The sequence below is a fragment of the Acipenser ruthenus genome, chromosome 12, assembly GCF_902713425.1.
Source record: "Acipenser ruthenus chromosome 12, fAciRut3.2 maternal haplotype, whole genome shotgun sequence".
In the NCBI taxonomy this organism is placed as follows: domain Eukaryota; kingdom Metazoa; phylum Chordata; class Actinopteri; order Acipenseriformes; family Acipenseridae; genus Acipenser; species Acipenser ruthenus.
Window position 1 is genome coordinate 28,431,680 of NC_081200.1, and position 19,151 is coordinate 28,450,830.

A 19,151-nucleotide genomic window follows, 5' to 3' on the forward strand; every position below is an offset into this window, starting at 1 on the left:
TTTTTCAGTAACTGCCATAGCTGCTTTACTAAAACAAGTTGCAGTACTGTTTTAGGAGTCTGCTTCCCTTGAAATAAAAATAGTTCCAGTTATGAATATTTATATCACATATAATAATATTCAGGGAGATTATATAGTTTAGTCTTTATAGTTTCATTAATGAGTATTTAACTTGTACCATTTTATTCTTTTTGCTTTCTCTGAAACAAGTCCTGTTTTTTTTAGCTGAGCTGATGATAAAGCCTTTGTTTTTAATTTTAATTTTTTTAGGAAGGGGCTTCAGCCAGGAAAGCACAGACACCAGCAGTTCAGCCTGTTCCAAGACCAGGTACAGTCTCCATTTTTCTGGTTGAAATATGAGCTGTCAAATGTTTTCCCCAGACATGTCAGAAAACCTGTTCAAGGATTTAACTTGTCATATTTGCATGGGTCATTCCAGCTCGATATGTGGTTCTTGTAAAACAAAACAAACCTATGTATCACTGTACTGCACAAGATAGGTAATAAACTTCCATACACTCTCAGCAGGTTTATTCACAGCTGTGGTTACCGTAAAGGTCACCAATGTCTGTCATAGCTAACGTGCTTGAGCTTTTGAGAACACAGATTCGTCTAACTTTAACTGAGGGATATTGAAAAGGACACGAGGGGCAAGAACTAAAATTCAGCTGGATAACGAATTGTCACGTTCTGTACAGATCTCCTGAGCTCAAAACCCAGATTTAAAAAAAAAAAAAAAAAAAAAATCAATTGCTGGCAAAGCTTTGTAGACCAATGTATTTGCCCTCTTAAGGTCAGTTCTCTTTCAAGTACGAAATATTAACCATCACTAATGGGTTATTCCCCTTTAAGAACCCAAGAACTGAAAAGCATTATGCCAACAAACTCTCGCGAGAGTGCATGACGCAATGTGAGTTGCCCCGACAAAAGCACATTGCAGCCATTTGCAAATTCTCTTTTTCCTTTTTCACTAAGAGTGAAAGCATCTGAGCTAAGTATTTCTTATTTCTTATTGTTTAAAATATTATATTATTGCCGAGTTTTTGATCTAGTCGGCCCGACCTGGCAGTGCGCCAGCGGGAGCCTGCGACTTGTGTTCGCCCTCCCCCGGGTCTAGTTCACTATTACGACAACTCTCATCTGGACAGGGCTCTGTTCCAGAAAAAAAAAAAATCTATCCCTGTGAGAGTTTTGTTGTTGTATTATTATTTTGTGTATTCAGTGTTGTTTACATTACTGTATACCCCTTCCCTTGTTTTTTCTTACAGAAAACGGGATTCAGTTCTGTGGGCTCACAGGACACTGTATTACGGCTGTAGTACAGAGGTTATTTTCAGGCTTGAGAATAACCTGTAACTGAGTGTGTATTCGTGCTGCTCATTCCACTGTTACACAGTCTTCTTGACTGTACAGTTAGCTAGCGTGCATCTCTTCGTGAGATCTCCTGCTTTTTTGTAGGATTGCTGGCTGCTGTTGTGCATTAGCACAAGGTTAGCGTTTTCTTTTCTTGTACCTTGGTACCAGAGCTGACGCAACCTTTGAAGTGTAGTACTGTTACACAGTCTTCTTCACTGTACGGTTAGCTGGCGTGCATCTCTTTGTGAGATCTCCTGCTTTTGTAGGATTGCTGGCTGCTGCTATTGTGCATTAGCATAGGTTTGCGTTTTTTCTTCTTTGTACCTCGGTACCAGAGTTGACGCAGCCTTTGACTTATTAATTCTCTATTGAGACACAGTACCGCGTCTCAGTACCACGTTTTCATACGCTCAGTACTGACGCTACCGCGTTTGCATACGCTTCGGTACCGCATTTGCATACGCTTCGGTACGGACGTTACCGCATTAGCATACGCTTCGGTACCGACGGTAGGTATTTGTATTTGGTACCCAGACTGGTTCATACCAGGTCTGTTGATACCAACGGTACCCAGAACTGACGTTCGGTACCAGGCTTTTATTGGTACACAGACTAGTTTTACTAAGTCTGTTGGTACCAACTCCCTCAGTACCTAGAACAAACGCTCAGTACCAGGTTCGGTACCAAGCTAACTGTTGGGTGTACTTTACATTGGGTACCCACACTAGTTTACTAAGCCTGTTGGTACCTACACTACTATGTTTCACGGTTGTATTGACTGTGGCACCAAGCTGCCAGTGGCTGATGGACACGAAAGATGTGTGCGCTGCTTAGGTCATCAACACGCAGCGCGAGCTCTGGCAGACCCTGCCTTTTGTGTGCAGTGCACTGTTTTCAGCAAGCGATCACTACGGTCCAGGCTTATGCGCCAGTCCAGTGATGTCTCAATTACCCCGGCACAGTTACCTCCTGCAGAGGCAGCTAGTAGTAGTAGGGGGCGCTCTAGGGAGCACAGTTCTGGAGAGCGCTGCTCCACGGAGCGCCATTCCAGCCATTCCAGGGAGCTTAGCCAGAGGCCTCGCTCCGCTGAGCACGGTGCCAGGGCACGGGGTTCCAAGGAGTCCAGGAACCACAGGAGGAGGAGTCCCTCTTCCTCATCCTCTTCCTCTCCTGCTTCTCCTTCCCCAAGGGGTAAGAAAAGGAGGCACAGGTCCCGATCATCGGACCGCTGGCGGTATATGTGTGAGATGTTCCAGCAACAGCAGTCAACTCTGACCCAGTTGTTGCAGGTGCGGTCTCTGCCAGTGCAGGCACCCGCTGTGGTGCAAGCACCTGTTGTGATGCGAGCGCCTGTTGCTCCACCTTCACAAGCGGCTTCTCTCTCCCCCCCCTCCGCCACCGGAACTGGCAGAGGTTGAGTTGGGGGGGGGGGGAGCTGAGGAGCGTAAGGTGTTCTTTTCAGAGGATCCAGTGTTGGACTCGCTGCCTCTGATTCCCTTGCCTGGGGAATTCATACCCCTGATGCGTCGAGCCAATGACGCACTTAGGGTGCCATGGCCGAGTGCGACAGTTGAGAGGTGCTCTGTTTATGACGAGCGTAAGGAGCTACCCTCTGAGGCCCCGCCCTTTCGGGGGGTGGTCCATACGCTGGTCAGGGACCCCTGTGCCAACGACTCACTGGCTCAGGAGCTAAAGACCCTCTGCAAAAGCAGGCTATTCACATCTTACCACCCTCCGACATGGTCGGGGGGTTCTACTCCAAATACTTTCTGGTGCCCAAATGGGACAGCGGCCTCAGACCGATCCTCGATCTCAGACAGGTCAACCTGTATCTGAGCCGCAGGCGGTTCAAGATGTTGACCTTGCGACAGCTGTCGCAGTCCATCAGGCCGGGTGACTGGTTCACGACAGTGGACTTGCAGGACGCCTACTTCCACATTCCCATAAAACCAGGGCACCAGAAGTATCTTCGGTTCGCCTTTCAAGGGAAAGGCTACGAGTTCTGTGTACTGCCATTTGGCCTATCCCTAGCGCCACGCGTTTTCACAAAATGCATGGACGCTATCCTGGCCACTCTTGAGACTCAACGGTATCAGAATTCTAAACTACCTGGACGACTGGCTCATTTGTGCGGAGTCGCCAGGTCAGGCGCTGCAACACACGGAACTTGTCACCGATCACCTATCCAGACTAGGTCTGAAGGTGAATCATGCGAAAAGTCAACTGGCGCCAGCTCAAGTAGCGCACTACTTGGGTTTGAGTCTGGACGCCCAATCCATGACAGCAGTGCTGTCGGACAACAGGGTGTCAAGCATATCAGCCTGCCTAGACCTATTCCAGTTAGGCAGAGCTTTACCAGTGGTGACATTCCAGAAACTTCTGGTCCGGATGGCAGCAGCTTCTCACTCCCTTCCCCTGGACCTCCTGCATATGCGGCCCCTTCAGGCCTGGTTCAACAGGATGGTCCCTCACCCAATGCTGAACCGCAACCGTTTGGTGACAGTGTCCAGATATTGTCTCCGAACTCTCTCTTGGTGGAAACAACCGGCCCACCTACGCCTAGGCGTCAGGCTGGGAGCGGTCACAAGAAGAGAAGTCGTTACCACCGACGCCTCCAACCATGGTTGGGGTGGGGTGTGGAACGGTCGGGGTGCACAAGGGGTTTGGCGGCCTCCGTGGCTGGGCCGACACATAAATCTTCTAGAACTGCAAACAGTGTTTCTCACTCTTCAGTTCTTTCTAGAGGAAATCAGGGGGAGACACGTGCTTGTCCGGACGGACAACACAACAGTGGTGGCTTACATCAACCACCAGGGTGGTACAAGATCACCCAGTCTCAACAAGGTGGTCAACAGGCTTCTGGTCTGGGCACACACCCATCTCCTCTCACTCCGAGCAGTACACCTACCTGGAGTGGTGAACATTGCCGCATACCTCCTCTCGAGGCAGGTTCCGGGCGGCGCAGATTGGAGACTCCATCCCGAGGTTGTCAGCCTCATATGGAAACGGTTTGGGAGAGCGGAGATCGATCTTTTTGCCTCCCAGGAGTCGACGCATTGCACCCTGTGGTTCTCCATAATGAGAGACGAAGGGTGTCTAGGGGTCGACGATTTGGCTCACCAATGGCCAGCGCACCCACTGTATGCGTTTCCGCCGATAGTTTTGCTACCTCTGTGTCTTGAGAAGATCAGACAGGACAGGGCCACGGTCCTACTAGTAGCCCTCACTGGCCCAAGAGAGCCTGGTTTGCCTCACTGATACAGCTCCTGTGCGGACAGCCTTGGCAGTTGCCCAGTTGCCGCGACCTGCTCAGCCAGGCACAGGTTGCTCTGTGGCATCACGACCCATTGAGCCTACAGCTCTGGGTTTGGCCCCTGAGCGGCTCCATTTGAGCCGTCTGGGTTTGTCTAATAGGGTGATTGACACCCTACAGAACGCTAGGGCTGCTTCCACTCGTTCCCAGTATGGCTACAAGTGGGGCGTTTTTCAGACATGGTGTCTGTCGAAGGGAGAGGATCCCACAATGTGTCCAATGGCATTGATCTTGCAGTTTTTGCAAGACCTGCTGGACGATGGGAAGAGCCCTTCTACCCTAAAAGTCTACCTGGCAGCTATTTCAGCTTGCCATGTGAAGATAGACTCAGTCTCCCCAGGAGCACATTTCCTGGCGGGAACGTTTTTGAAGGGGGCTAGGAGACTCCGTCCTCTAAGGAAGGACGTTGTTCCTCACTGGCGGTTGAATGTAGTGCTGAATGCACTAACGAAACCTCCTTTTGAGCCCATGCATTCCGCAGAGCTAAAGCTTTTGTCTTTTAAGACAGCTTTTTTGGTGGCAGTCACTTCTGCTAAGCGAGTAAGTGAGCTGCAGACACTTTCCGTCTCAAAAGCCTGTTTATATTTTGCGAAAGGCCGGTCACGGGTGACACTCCGGACCAACCCTGCGTTTTTGCCGAAGACTATTTCGGCTTTCCATGTCAATCAGTCGGTGGAGTTGGAGGCTTTTCACCCTCCTCCTTTTCAGTCCGACAGAGACAGAATGTTCCACACGCTATGCCCTGTCAGAGCGCTGGCGTATTATGTGGAGAGGACAAGAAGTTGGCGCCAGTCGGAGCAACTCTTTGTTTGCTACGGTTCTCAGTCCCAAGGTCAGGCTCTGTTTAAACAGCGCCTGTCTAGGTGGCTAACAGAGACCGTGAAGATTGCGTATCAACTTGCAAAGTTGCCCCCGCCTGAGAAGATCACTGGCCATTCCACTAGAGGGCAGGCCACTTCTTGGGCAATGTTCCAGGGTGCATCTGTCATGGACATATGCAATGCAGCGGTGTGGGCGACCCCCCACACGTTCACGAAGTTCTACAGGATGAATATCGTGGAACCGCTGTGTCCTGGTTTTGGATCAAGAGTGTTGAGGGCTGCCTCGGTGGTCGTCCCCTCAACTACAGATTGATCGGTGAGTAACTTGTCAACTTGGACTGCTAGCGCGGTTAGCTCATAAGAGTCTTGCGCCTGTCCTCACGACAGATTGGGTATACTTACCCATTAGTGATGGTTAATATTTCGTACTTGAAAGAGAATGTTAGGTTATTATCATAACCCTGGTTCTCTGAAATAGAAATATTAACCATCAGTCTTCGCGGTCGCTGCGGAGCCGCGAGACTCAAAAGTAAAAAGAGAATTTGCAAATGGCTGCAATGTGCTTTTGTCGGGGCAACTCACATTGCGTCATGCACTCTCACGAGAGTTTGTTGGCATAATGCTTTTCAGTTCTTGGTTTCTTAAAGGGGAATAACCCATTAGTGATGGTTAATATTTCTATTTCAGAGAACCAGGGTTATGATAATAACCTAACGTTTTCTTTACTTTAAATACAAGTTAATGTTTTCTTTTTTTGAATGTGTTATTTTTCATCAGAAATGTATAGTTCCTCCAAAACACAAATGCATGAACAGTATTGTAACTCACATTGTCTCGATGGGAATGCATATGCAAGGTTTTACATTGTTCTGGTGGATAATAGTGAATATTGCCTTTTTAATTAACTGGTACGTTTCCATGGTGTTGTGTGCACGTAGTGCATGCATGATACTGCAGGGGTTACACCACACATTTGCTATGGACAATAAAAATGTGCTGGGTTTGTCACTAAACAGATAGCACATGTGTCTCTGCAAGTTGGCTCTGAAAGCAGGGCTGCTGCTGTGTTTTAAAGATTATAATTTTTGCGTATGGTTTGAAAATACATATGAAACATAAATCTGCCACATGATATGCAGAACATAGCAATCTTAAAGCCTTGAAATTTAAGGGATTTTATCAAATGTAACATATTACTTTAGGAAATATACCTCTCACTTCTCCCTGACAGTGAGCATCCTATTTAATACACAAGGGATCAGCCTTTGGAATATTATTTTGTAAAATGCTAAAATCACTTAGAAGTGCTTACAACAGCAAACTCCTAAATATCTCTAAATCAGATTTGACATGTCTTCTGAATGAGTAATAAACCATGGTAATGCAAGCTGTGAATAGTTTGTCATGTATCCCTGAGTTTTTTAAGGTCTATGTATTGGAAGTTAACAGTTGGTCATTGCTCATTTTAATAAGTGGATTGTATAGATGGATTTTATCTTCTAAGCACTCACATAAAAATTGTTTTTGGAAGATGTAGCATACCAACAACATTCAAATCTGTTATATCAAAATAAAAAATAAAAATAAAAAAACACTTGTTTATTACTAAAATATGATGTCATTACCTCAAAGATGCTGGCTCTGTACACACAAATAACCTGCTTTTGTTTTAATTGTGAACATGACCCACTTTGTATTAACAGATATTCTTTAGAATGAAATATAAAGTTCTTGCTTAACTTTGTGTTTGTTCAGCATTTAGTTGGTTCAGATCTTATTTTTGATTGTTATGATCTCTTTACATTTCACAACCAAGATTTTTAATATTACAAGGTTTATCCATGTTGTATCAAAGTTCCACTCCTATGGTGAGAGTATTCAAAACTGAGGATTGTCCTGGTGTTCTGTGACCTTGACTAGGTAATAGGACAAATATTTTCCAGAATCCTTCTACACGGTGTCACGTAATTGATCTGACAATGACCAGCAAGGCCTTTCTGAGATACCAAGTTTGAAGGACAGACAGATGGAAAGCAGAATGTTGGTATTCTTTGCCTCATTTTGTGGGGCTGTAGTCCAGCTCTATTGGTTAATGTAAATAGCAAGTTATTTTCTGGATTAACTTAAATTAACTTCTTATCTATTAACATTGTGCTTGTGTTTTGTCTTGACAGTGTCTCAGGCCAGACCTCCTCCAAACCAAAAGAAGGGTAAGACATTCATCTGAACATTGCTGAACCTACCATTTGGTGAAGTGGTTTGCCTATTATTGTCTGTGTCTGCCAGGAATTACACAATTGATAGAAACGAGAAATACGTATCACTTAAGGGTTTTGCCTTGCACCAATTTACCACATTGCCAGAATCTGCACTACAGTTTCTAAATTAGCAAGATTTGTATGGCCACTTTGTTTATTGTGAAGATACGACAAGGCGTACTTTTATGTACTGTCTTTACCTGATATATACAAGATTAATTTGAACTGTAACTATTGTATGGCATCCTTTGCTTTTTATAGTTAATTCGCTAGGGAAATGTAAGGCCTTCACAACGTATACTTTAATACAGTGTTACATATAATGGCTTTAACGTTTTGCAAATGAAAAAGTATTTTAATACATAATCTTGAACACTTATCTGAACATGAAAATGCTATGTTCGTCCAAGCACTAATGTCTGTTAATCAATTTAATCTTTTTAAGAATCCATGTAAAAAATAATATTAATAATAATAATAATAATAATAATAATAATAATAATGATAATAATAATAATACTTCATGGAAAACACACAATTTAGTTACAAATTGATTCCCATTTCAATATATATTCTATCATGAAAAATATTTGATTTATAATTTAGCAGTATTTCTTATCGCACACTAATCCAGAAGTGAGTTTCAGAAGTCTAGAACCAAAGGCAAATGGTAGTGATCACAAACGATTCACAAAATCAACATTCATGAAAGATTAGGCCAGGCAGGATGTACCCAAAGGCTTATTGGTCTTTTATTTAATTATGTTAGTATTATTAGTAGTATTAAGTATTTTACGGTCACATCTTAGAAGCCATAGAAGGCAGAGTGTATACATTATACTGTTTTAATAACAGTTGTGTTTGAGTTTTATTGGTTTTATTCATTAAGTGTTTAACATTCCAATCACAGTGGAAAAGTTATGTGATAGAGTTGACAGCTTTTGGTCTCATGACTGTTCCAACCAAATAATAAGAGAAGTGTAAATTCAGATTTTATTCAGCAAGTAAGAACTGCCTGTGTGGAAACCTACACAGGGACATTTATAAAATGAGGAGATTCCCCTAATATGTAAAACTGCTTTCACTCTTTTAGGCTCTCGAACCCCTATCGTCATCATCCCTGCTGCCACTACGTCATTAATTACCATGCTAAATGCAAAGGATCTTTTGCAGGATTTAAAGTAAGTTGATAAGCAATGGTGTAAGGGTTTCTGTCACCTTTATGGTATTTCAGTTTTTCAATTTATCGCACAATCACACATTTTATTGTATCATACATAATATTTTTGTTAATTCTTATATGATGTGGAAAGCTTTATTGTCAGAGATTAGAATGGAAACTAGATTACATCACACTATGAATTTATTCAATTGATTTTAGCAGCTGTTTTATAAACCCCGCTGTTCATAGTCTGGGGACAGCTGACCCATGGTTCCTCCTGCAGTGTGTGTTATTCTAAAACCTTTCACATAAGGAGAACAGTTGTATAACAAGCCAGTTGCAACATGTTCCTAATGAGTGGAAGTGTCCTGCTGCCAAATGCAAAGGTTACTCTATCCTATTTAGTAGGATTCATTATAGTACATATAAAAACAAAACGTTAATGGCAAACACATTTACGACTTGATAGATGCCATTACAAAAGGAAACAAATAAATTGGAAAAATAATGGTCTGCTCATATGTCAGTCATTTGTCAACATGAAAAGATATACAATAATTTGTTTACAAATACATTGACTGGATCCTGTAGGCGGTTCCCAAAATCTCAAAAAGGGACTAGAAATTGCACTTTTTAAATAAATCAGGTGCATACAATTTTGTTACTGTTTTGTTTTTTGTTTTTTTTCTGTTGAGGTACCTAAAATAATTTTTTACCTATTTTGGTTTTAAAAAAGTTGCACATTAATTAGGACAAGGGATCAGATTTTGACACATTTCAGGCTGATTTTCAAAAGGTGCAAAATAAGAACCAGGTCACAAAGTGATTTTTAAAAGCAGATTTGGGTCACTGAGCCTATAGGTTTCAATGAGCTTATATAGAATGAGTCGTGTATCAACTTGTTCAACCTTTAAATGTAAAAATATAGTGATTTTGGTTACAGAAATTTTACTTGCAAAATCACTTTGCGACTCTTATTTTACCTGCTTTGAAAATCACCCTGTTTGTAATAATTTACAATAGTTTTCAATTTGCAAACTCATATATAGTTACTGTGGGGGTTGCAGTGTGAACGGTTGAATAATAATTGCAGATTCCAAACTGGGTATAAAAATGGGGGAAAAAATAATTGACGATTTTTAAAGAAAAAAAAAAAACATGCCATATTAATCTTCATCACTCTCTGCCACTGCTTTTTCTGTGTTGGTAAATTTGTATAGTTTGTGCAACCACACAGGTCTGTGCATGGAAGATTCAGTCTCCTACAAGAACACCTGCTCTTGCCATCACATGCTGATTTTTTACATCCACAGTGGACTATTTCTAAAATATCCTCGCAAGCTGGCTTTCTTTTCATCCAGTGGCTGTTCAGTTCCTCACCTTCCAACCATAGCCAGGAGTGGGTGGAGCTTTAATTTGTGGGAGATGGCTCCGGCGGTAAATTGCTGCCTGATAGTTTCCACGTTTCAGGTGTAACAGTAATGCGTCCTCGTTTGGGGGGGAGTGCAGTAACCTTTTTTAAAGTGCTGGCAAAAGGTATTGTACCTGGCAAGGTTTAAATCTTGTCCACTCTGGTTGTACAACAAACAAACAAATTCCTTGAGGGGTGGCAAGTTTCCCAAATGAAGTTCAAAGTTCTCTCCAAAAGCTTGCATTGCTTGGCAAACTGATAGGACCTCTTCCATTATTTTGTAGGCCTTTTTTTTTTTTTTCCTTTGCCTGCAAAAGCACTTAAACTGTCACAGCCTGTAATACATTGCAAAGGCCCTAGTGCATCTAGTAGACCTGTCTAGTAGTTGGTGTCTTCCAGAGCGCTGCTAGATTCGGATTTTCTCGAACAGCCTCTCCTCGCACGACTCCCACAGATAGAGTCCCTCCCAGCTCTTCGGTAGAGAGGCTGTTTGGTTGGCTACCACTTCGTGCTGGCGCACAAATAGCCTGTAATAATCTGTCTATTATACTAAACTGCGCTAAAGACAATACTTAAGCAATACAATAGTTTCAATGCACTTCAATGGGATCACACAACTACAAAAAAGTGTGTCTACTATTTTGATGTGCGGACTGCGCAGTTGAATTAACAAAGTGGCCTGTGATTGGTTCATTTGACTTAATCACCTAAACATGTTTTTATTTTTATGTGTAAGCTTATCAATGTGAAGTTTGTATATTTCAACACATTAACATAAATCTAACGATTTATCAATTTATCAAAAATGCACCGTTCCATTTTTTTTTTTTTTAACAGGATTTTGGCAACCGGCTATTAGAATTTGTGGTGGTTGTTCAACAATTAACCATATCACATGGTGATGTTAGTTCTTGTTCATGAGTTGCACTTGTAATAGATGTTAGAGTTGAATAGTGATAGCTGGGATGTATTATTATTATTATTATTATTATTTATTTCTTAGCAGACGCCCTTATCCAGGGCGACTTACAATCGCAAGCAAATACAAATACATTCAAGTGTTACAATATAAGTCATACAATAAGAACAAGAAATACAATAATTCTCAAGTGTGACAAACCACAATTCAATAATACAGCAGATAATAGTGAAAGTTACATCAGGATATGATTAAGTAGTGATAGTTACATCAGGATATGATTAAGTACAAAATACTACAGATTAAACACTTGGGAGATTACAATATTCTGAGGTACAGGATTAAATGCAGTAAAATAGGGGGCAGATAAGAGCAAAATAAAGCATATTTAAATGAAGGGTGATAGTGTCCCAGGATACAACAGAGGAGTTCTACAGGTGCTGTTTGAAGAGGTGAGTCTTAAGGAGGCGCCGGAATGTGGTCAGGGACTGGGCAGTCCTGACATCTGTAGGAAGGTCGTTCCACCACTGCGGAGCAAGGGTGGAGAAGGAGCGGGCTCGGGAGGCAGGGGAGCGTAGCGGAGGTAGAGCCAGTCTTCTAGTGCAGGCGGAGCGGAGAGATCGAGTGGGGGTGTAGGGAGAGATGAGGGTCTGGAGGTAGCTGGGTGCAGTCTGATCAAGGCATCTGTAGGCTAGTACAAGAGTCTTGAACTGGATGCGAGCGGTGATCGGGAGCCAGTGGAGCGAGCGGAGTAGTGGAGTAGCGTGGGCGAAGCGAGGTAGAGAGAACACCAGGCGAGCAGCAGAGTTCTGGATGAGCTGGAGCGGACGGGTGGCGGACGCAGGGAGGCCAGCCAGGAGGGAGTTGCAGTAGTCTAGGCGGGAGAGTACCAGGGCCTGGACCAGGAGCTGGGTAGCATAGTTGGTGAGGAAGGGTCGGATTCTTCGGATGTTGCTCAGGAAGAATCTGCAAGTGCGTGCCAGAGTGGAGATGTGCTGGGAATAAGAGAGGCAGGGGTCCAGGGTGACTCCAAGGTTTTTAGCTGAGGAAGAGGGAGAGAGTGTGGTAGATTCCAGAGGAACAGAGATAGAGAGATCAGAGGAGGGGGAGTATTGATACCAGCGCAGGCACTGCCAGCAACCAGGTCAGAGACTCCTAATTTAAAGAGTACTATTTTTAGAAAATAACATTTTAATTTTCCTTCTGTCACTTTTGGCTAATGATTAAAACTCTGTATTTGAGCAACAGAAGTGGCAAATGGAGGGGGAGGGGGGGGGGTGGTATCTGCTATTTCACATTGATTACTAGGTGTTATCATGTTGAACAGCTTGGTGTCTTAATGGATTTGTCTCCAAGATGCATTTTTGGTAGTAATGTACAGAGTATTCCTGGAAGAAATAGTTTAGCCCATGTAAACCTATTGATTTCAGAAGTGGGAAATATGAGAGGCCTATGCAGCTCTGATGTATTGGCAAAGCAAGTTTAGTCCTTTTTCTGTATTAAACCTAGCTAAAGCTCAATCTGAAAAAAACTGATTTTTTTTCTTTTAGGTCTGATGAAACAGCCCTACAATTAGCTTGACTACATTAAATGAAACATGAGATTGACTGTTCCAATTGTGCTTTGACTTCCAGATCTTGAAGACAAAATACTATCCAATATTGCCTTCAGATGGTATACACTATGGTAGTGGTACTCAACTCTGGCTCTCGAGATCAAATCCAGTCCAGATTTTTACTCCAAGCAGGTTTAAATGTATTTAATTGAAGCTGCTAAGAGGCAATTAACTAATTTAAGACCTGGTTGGAATAAATCTCGAGGGCCAGAGTTGAGTACCACTGGACTACGGTGTGATCTATTGGCATCTCAATTTCTGAAATGTACCTACAAATTACAGTGAACCAAAATGGAATGGAGCAGTGTTCTCAATGGTATTGATATGATATGACCTGATATTTTGGAATTAAATTATTATAGAAAATAAAACATATTTTAGGGTAATGGCTTTCTATGAAACAATAAAAACCTTTAGGCCCTACTTCAGACAAACCCTTTCAGAGAGGTGTTTAATTTTTATGTACAGGGTTTAAGCAACATTTATTAGAATAATACTGTCATGATTATACACTGCAGTAGAACATTGTGCATTTTATAGAGCTTTGTGATTTAGGATAATTGAGGGATGACAAAGGAATTGTACATTGTTCAGTCCCATTACTGTGCCTGACCTTGAACTGCTATTCTGCACCTTAATGAGGTCCAAAAATACATTTGACCTTTGGTATTCAACCCTCTTGTAATGAAGATGACATTTTTTTTTATGAAAGAAAAATATATCTTGTTCTACTGGAGAAATAAAACAAAAAGAGAAACAAATAATTGCTAGACAGCACACTACTGTGCAAGCATTTTTTTTATGGTATGAATGTTTCAGGAGATTAAATGAACCTAAAAGCAAAATTACCCCTTTGAATTCCTAGGTGCAACGTTTCCCACATATATATTTCTGAGGAGCAATTGCCATCATAGCATTTTATTGAGTCCATAAATCTCCGAAATGCAGCCTTGATACGCAAAAGTCAGTTCTCACTGGACGCATAAAATGGGAGATAGAACAGGATATATTAAATGTACCCTGAAGGCTAGTTCTAGAAAATGAAGTAATCTACACACAATTTATACAGCATACGGTATGTGTACAAAGGAACTCTGGTTTTAAAGGCCGATAATTTAGATTAGGTGAGAAATACATTGAAGGAGAAGTATGCGGGTTGGGTTTGGTCACACAGGTAAACAAAGTCGCATTTAGTAATTTGGGGAAATCTTAGACCTTTTTCAAAAGTACAAGTTCAGGGAAATAAAACTGCTACATTTTTTTTTTGCATTTTATTTCGAGTCAACTGCTTAATTATCTTAATACTTTAATGGTGGTTTCTGTGGGTGAAAATGTAAGTTTTGTGAACTGTGATTTTTCTTTAATCACTTCAGTGATGGGATGCGCACACATCTTTTTGAAGTTGTATTTGCAGTGTAATGTTAGTTACAGAGAAAAGAAACAGCACTTGGCTTTAGGCCACTTTTAATTGGGATCCCAGGATGTTTTTTTATATAAAAAAAAAATAAAAAAACTGACTCGTCCTATGACTCACTTGTATATCTAAGATTAGAGCCTTTTGTTTAGACCAGCTTGGAAGTACTATATTATCCCTGAATCCTCATTTGACCTGGCTTACATACCTCCAATGCTGAAAACTAGATTTTTGCAACCTAAATCAAAACAATGCAGCACCAACTTTGTCCCACCCCCTACTGCACAGTACAGACCACATAAAAGCAGTAAATACTCACTTATAGGCTGATTTAAAACATTGTCATTTGAATAGTAAACAAGAACCACTTTTGTAAATATTATTTGTGGATGTTTTTTGTTTGTTTTTTGCTTAAGTGCAATGCACACGGGAAGGCGAAAGAATAAAAAAGGGCTATCTACAGAAGGAAGATACGTAGTTTGCGTAACTTGCGGTGTGCAGTAGTTCATTTAAACAAGGTTTCTTTTTGTTTTTTTCTTTTTTTTTTACCTCTCCCTGCTTGTTTGTATGCATTGGCCCCTAAGAGGTGAATTTCGCGGTGACCCCTCAATTTCACGATTTCCGCGAAATCGCAATTTAGGTAGATCCCTAACAATGACCAATCACTCAGACTCTCAGTGCCGCGCAAGCAGCTGACTGGCGGAACCGAACACAAATCACAGTGCAGCTAACACAGACCCCTCTCATACAGCTGCACTGTGTAAGTGACACCCTAGGCAGCACGTTAGCACTGCCTAGACACGAAACACACACTTCCACTCAGACTCACGCAGGGTGACACACACAAACGACGGGGAAGACAGGACAGCACATACACACACACACACACACACCAATACCTAACACTAACACTCCCACTCCCCTCCCAGCGCCCAGTCCCAAGCAGTCTAAACTGACCCGCTGTTACAGTATTATAAGTTTTAGTGCTGTTGTCTATGGTACTTTTTAAATGTTAAACTATAGAATGTGGTGAACGATGTAAAAGTTTCTTGAATCCTTGAAAATTACTCTTATAATGAGCATGTTGTGTCACTTAAATATTGCTTGGACCTGCTTTGCTGAGAGGTAAGCAGGCATGTCAATTAAACCTTTTTAGTCAATACTAACAGTATTTTATTGGGGGTGGGGGTTTAAGCCATTTAAACTTGCATTTCTAACAAACAACATAAGTTAATTTAGGGTCTTCCAGAAACTTTGTCATTCAACAGCTGCTGTCTGGGTAGAGGGATGGAAGCTAATTTCCCATTTCTTGGCCACCTGGTTCAATTCCCAAGGCAAGATACAGTAAAGTTAATCCTGTAGGAAAAATAATTATGGTATTTTGATATTTAAAAATTATTTCATAATCGCAATGCACCACCTGCAATAACAGTTTCTATTAAAATGACTGTAACTGACTTTTTTTTTACTGTAGTTCACTAAAATATTCACATGTATCTGTTCAAGCACACTAGCTGTGTGAAGTGGCACTCAAAGGGCTTTAAAATTAAATTGAGTGGAGCTTGGTTGCACACTTAAAGATAAGAATGAACAATTTAAATATATTGAAATTGACCCGGTTCAAAAAGCACAGCAAGTAATGACTAGCTATTTCAGAAGCCAACTATAAATAAAGTACATGATTTCTGTGTATCACCTCCATAAGGGAATTTTAAATGAAATTGTATTGAATATGATGGCATTCCAGGTGGTACAAGCATTACTTTCTGAGAAAATATTCATGGATACCATTGAAGATGGCCTCTTTAAATATGTTTTTCACATTTGGTATAAAAAGTTGATGGAAGGACTTGGCCCTGCCATGTTTTGTAAAACTGACTGCACAAAATCACAGAAAATAGCTTCCTAGTGGTTTTATGGAAGCCTAACCATTGTACTTATCGTAAAACCCTGAGCTTGGTGGTCAGAGGTTTTGTGTGCTGCTCAACAGCTTTTAATGTCAGATGTTGAAGGTGTTTTTGAACATATCGTGTGCAGATTTTGTATGCTTGAAAAGCTTAATGTGTTTTTATAACAGCCAGATCCCTAATTTGACATGCAAAACACTGCATTTGCCTTCAGAAGCCTCCATGGATAAGCAACCAGGCTGTTTCCCTGGGCAGTCCGTGCAATTTATAATTGGTGGGGGTTTAAACTGTGAAGTCAGCATGAAGTATTTTATTAAATGAGGAGAAAACAATTGTTTCCTTCTTTTCAAAGCTACTCGTATAGTTAGGTGTCTTAAAAGAAACTTAAGAATTGGCTATTTAAATATAGAATGTCCTTGCATTCTTTTGAATCTAGACTCTTGTCTAGACAAACTGCAATGACAGCAGCTTCATTATCTGCCTGACATGACAAAACATATTCTGATCTTTACTATGTGGTGTTTATTTTATTTTACTTTTTAGTTTAATATGAATATATTGCACCACAATAGCCAGACTGCAACTCCACACAAAGACTTACAGATCCAAAAGGCTCAAGTGGACTGAGAGACTCAATACTTTGTCAATAGCTTATGTGTTTTTATTTTTAATTTGGTTCTTTTTTTTTTTGTCTAGTTTATTCCCCTCTGGGAGAAAGATTAGGTAAAGGGTCATCAAAATTGGTAATAGGCAACCATGTTCACTATCACATGTGGTACATTAACCATAAATGGAGGAAACGCCTTTTCAGAGTTTGAACTTCTATGACCACATTCCACACTGCATCCGTTTATTCATTGAAATATAGCAACTGCTAACTATTACAGTACACCCTCGCTATAACACCCTTCCCTGGACCCCAAATAAAAATAAAGTAAAAAAAAAATGGAAAAGATAACAAACACACACTGTCAACATCCCGGTCTGTACACATTTGAGAAAATAAATAGAGAGTAATGTCCATTATTACTTATAAAGAACCTGAGAAGAAACATTTATTATGTCATTACAAGCACTTGGGTGAATCAATGTCTTGTAATTTGCCCAAACATCAATATTTTTCATCAAAACTTTCAGGAAGTATTGTATGGTCCCTTGGTAGATAGAATAATGCGTTTTATACATATATCTCTAAGCAGAATACATAATACAAAATACTTAACTTAAAAAAAAAAAAAAGATTATTTATATATATATAAAAAATAGATAGTGGACAAAAAATGGAAACACCAATGTAAAGTCACTTAATAGGGCATTGGGCCACTATGGTATCCCACTCTGTGGAGTTCTCGGCAGACCGTTTTTGATGAAACTGGCTGCTCGCGCCCCAGGTTGAAATTTGCAGTCAATTGTAGTCGGTAAAATCACGTCTAATATGAAATGACTGATGACTCCACTCGATAGCAGTTCAAGAAGCTTTAATACAATGCGCAAGGGAAGAGCAGCAGCAGTTACAGGAACACACTCTCTTGATCATTGACAAGGTAGCACAATATTTATACAGGATTAACATAGCAACAAATAGGCAAATTAACACGTCAGCATGATTTATAGAACTTTCTCAAAGATGAAGATTCCCTTATAAGGGGTTGTTTTTAATTCAGCAGCTTTGCCTCAAACTAGACATAACAGCGTCCTAACTATCTCTTGAGAAACACATCTCGAGCAGTTCTCACTAGAACGTGCTATGCTCAGAACACAACACGATAACGCACAGCACGCACAACATCACACAGTCGTTTTTAACCCTTTAGATATCACATCACATATTTGCTGCCTCTTCAGTCCCTCCTTTGGACCTTCAAACAATCCGGGCCGAGATGGTCCAAGTGCCAAGACAGAGGTTACTAGCACATGTCTTTACACTGTCATCTCATCCAGGGGGAGTGACTCGTAGCGGGTTGCCAGTCCCATCAATCGGACACGAGAACAGATGGATTCAGTTTTCAGTCCCTGGAGGAGGCGTCTTTGCTTCTTCATCACACATTTCAAATAACACAATAAAAGTACAGAAATTGATAATGTAAGCACAGATGATATTGAAGACGCATGTCCTGCCATATTCCACCAATCAGCCCAGTCTACACCAGCTGATTCTTCTGTTAAACCACACAGAATACCCCAGCCGCAAGCGCGGGCGTTAGCTACTTTGAGTTGACCGGTATTGCCAGCCAGCGACGCCTGTATCCTGGCCACAATATCTAGAGCTAATATCTGCCAACTGAGCCTCAATGCGCCCCAATGCCAGCAGCACACCTGTATGGTTGATCGTCTTCATCCAGTCCTCTACCTCCTGTAGCATTGGAGGGGTCGGGTGCAGGCTCAGCTGGCCCACAGTCACCACCCCACGTGGGTCAAAACACACAGTGTTTCAATTTTTTTGTCTACTACCTGTATATTGTGTTTGGGGGGGGGGGGGCTATATGGTTTCTTAAGTACTTTATAATGTCCCCCAGTGTTCTGGAAAAAAAGTACACGATTTCCAAGATGCTACTGTAAAAAAATAGATTTTTAGTTATTTTTTTTTATAGGAAGAGAGTCAACTACAGCCAAAAAACGGATGGTCCTGAGGGAGCTTCCCACTTAAAAATGCTTGGTCCTGTAAGACAGAATGTTATGGGGAAAATGTCAGCAAATACTTTGTGATACAAATGGTCATTTAAGAAGTCACATTTAATAAAATTACTATAGAATACCGATTTTGTCTTACATGTGCCTATTTTTTTTTTTATTCATACATTTAAATTTCTGTATTTATTTCATTTGATGTTGTTGAAGCTGACACCCTGGGATCCTTCAAGAAGCTGCTTGATGAGATTCTGGGATCAATAAGCTACTAACAACCAAACAAGCAAGATGGGCTGAATGGCCTCCTCTCGTTTGTAAACTTTCTTATTTTCTTATGTTCTTATTTG

General features: G+C 41.3%; 1 protein-coding gene across 1 annotated transcript in view; it reads left to right on the top strand.

Moving 5' to 3' along the window:
* The window catches only part of LOC117416637 (parafibromin-like), a 123,691-nt gene that overhangs the window by 87,670 nt on the left and 16,870 nt on the right, over positions 1–19,151 (top strand). The window contains exons 11-13 of the mRNA XM_034027914.3: positions 271–328; positions 7,665–7,700; positions 8,842–8,929. Coding sequence (XP_033883805.2) covers positions 271–328; positions 7,665–7,700; positions 8,842–8,929 — 182 coding nt within the window. The remainder of the gene's footprint in view (positions 1–270; positions 329–7,664; positions 7,701–8,841; positions 8,930–19,151) is intronic.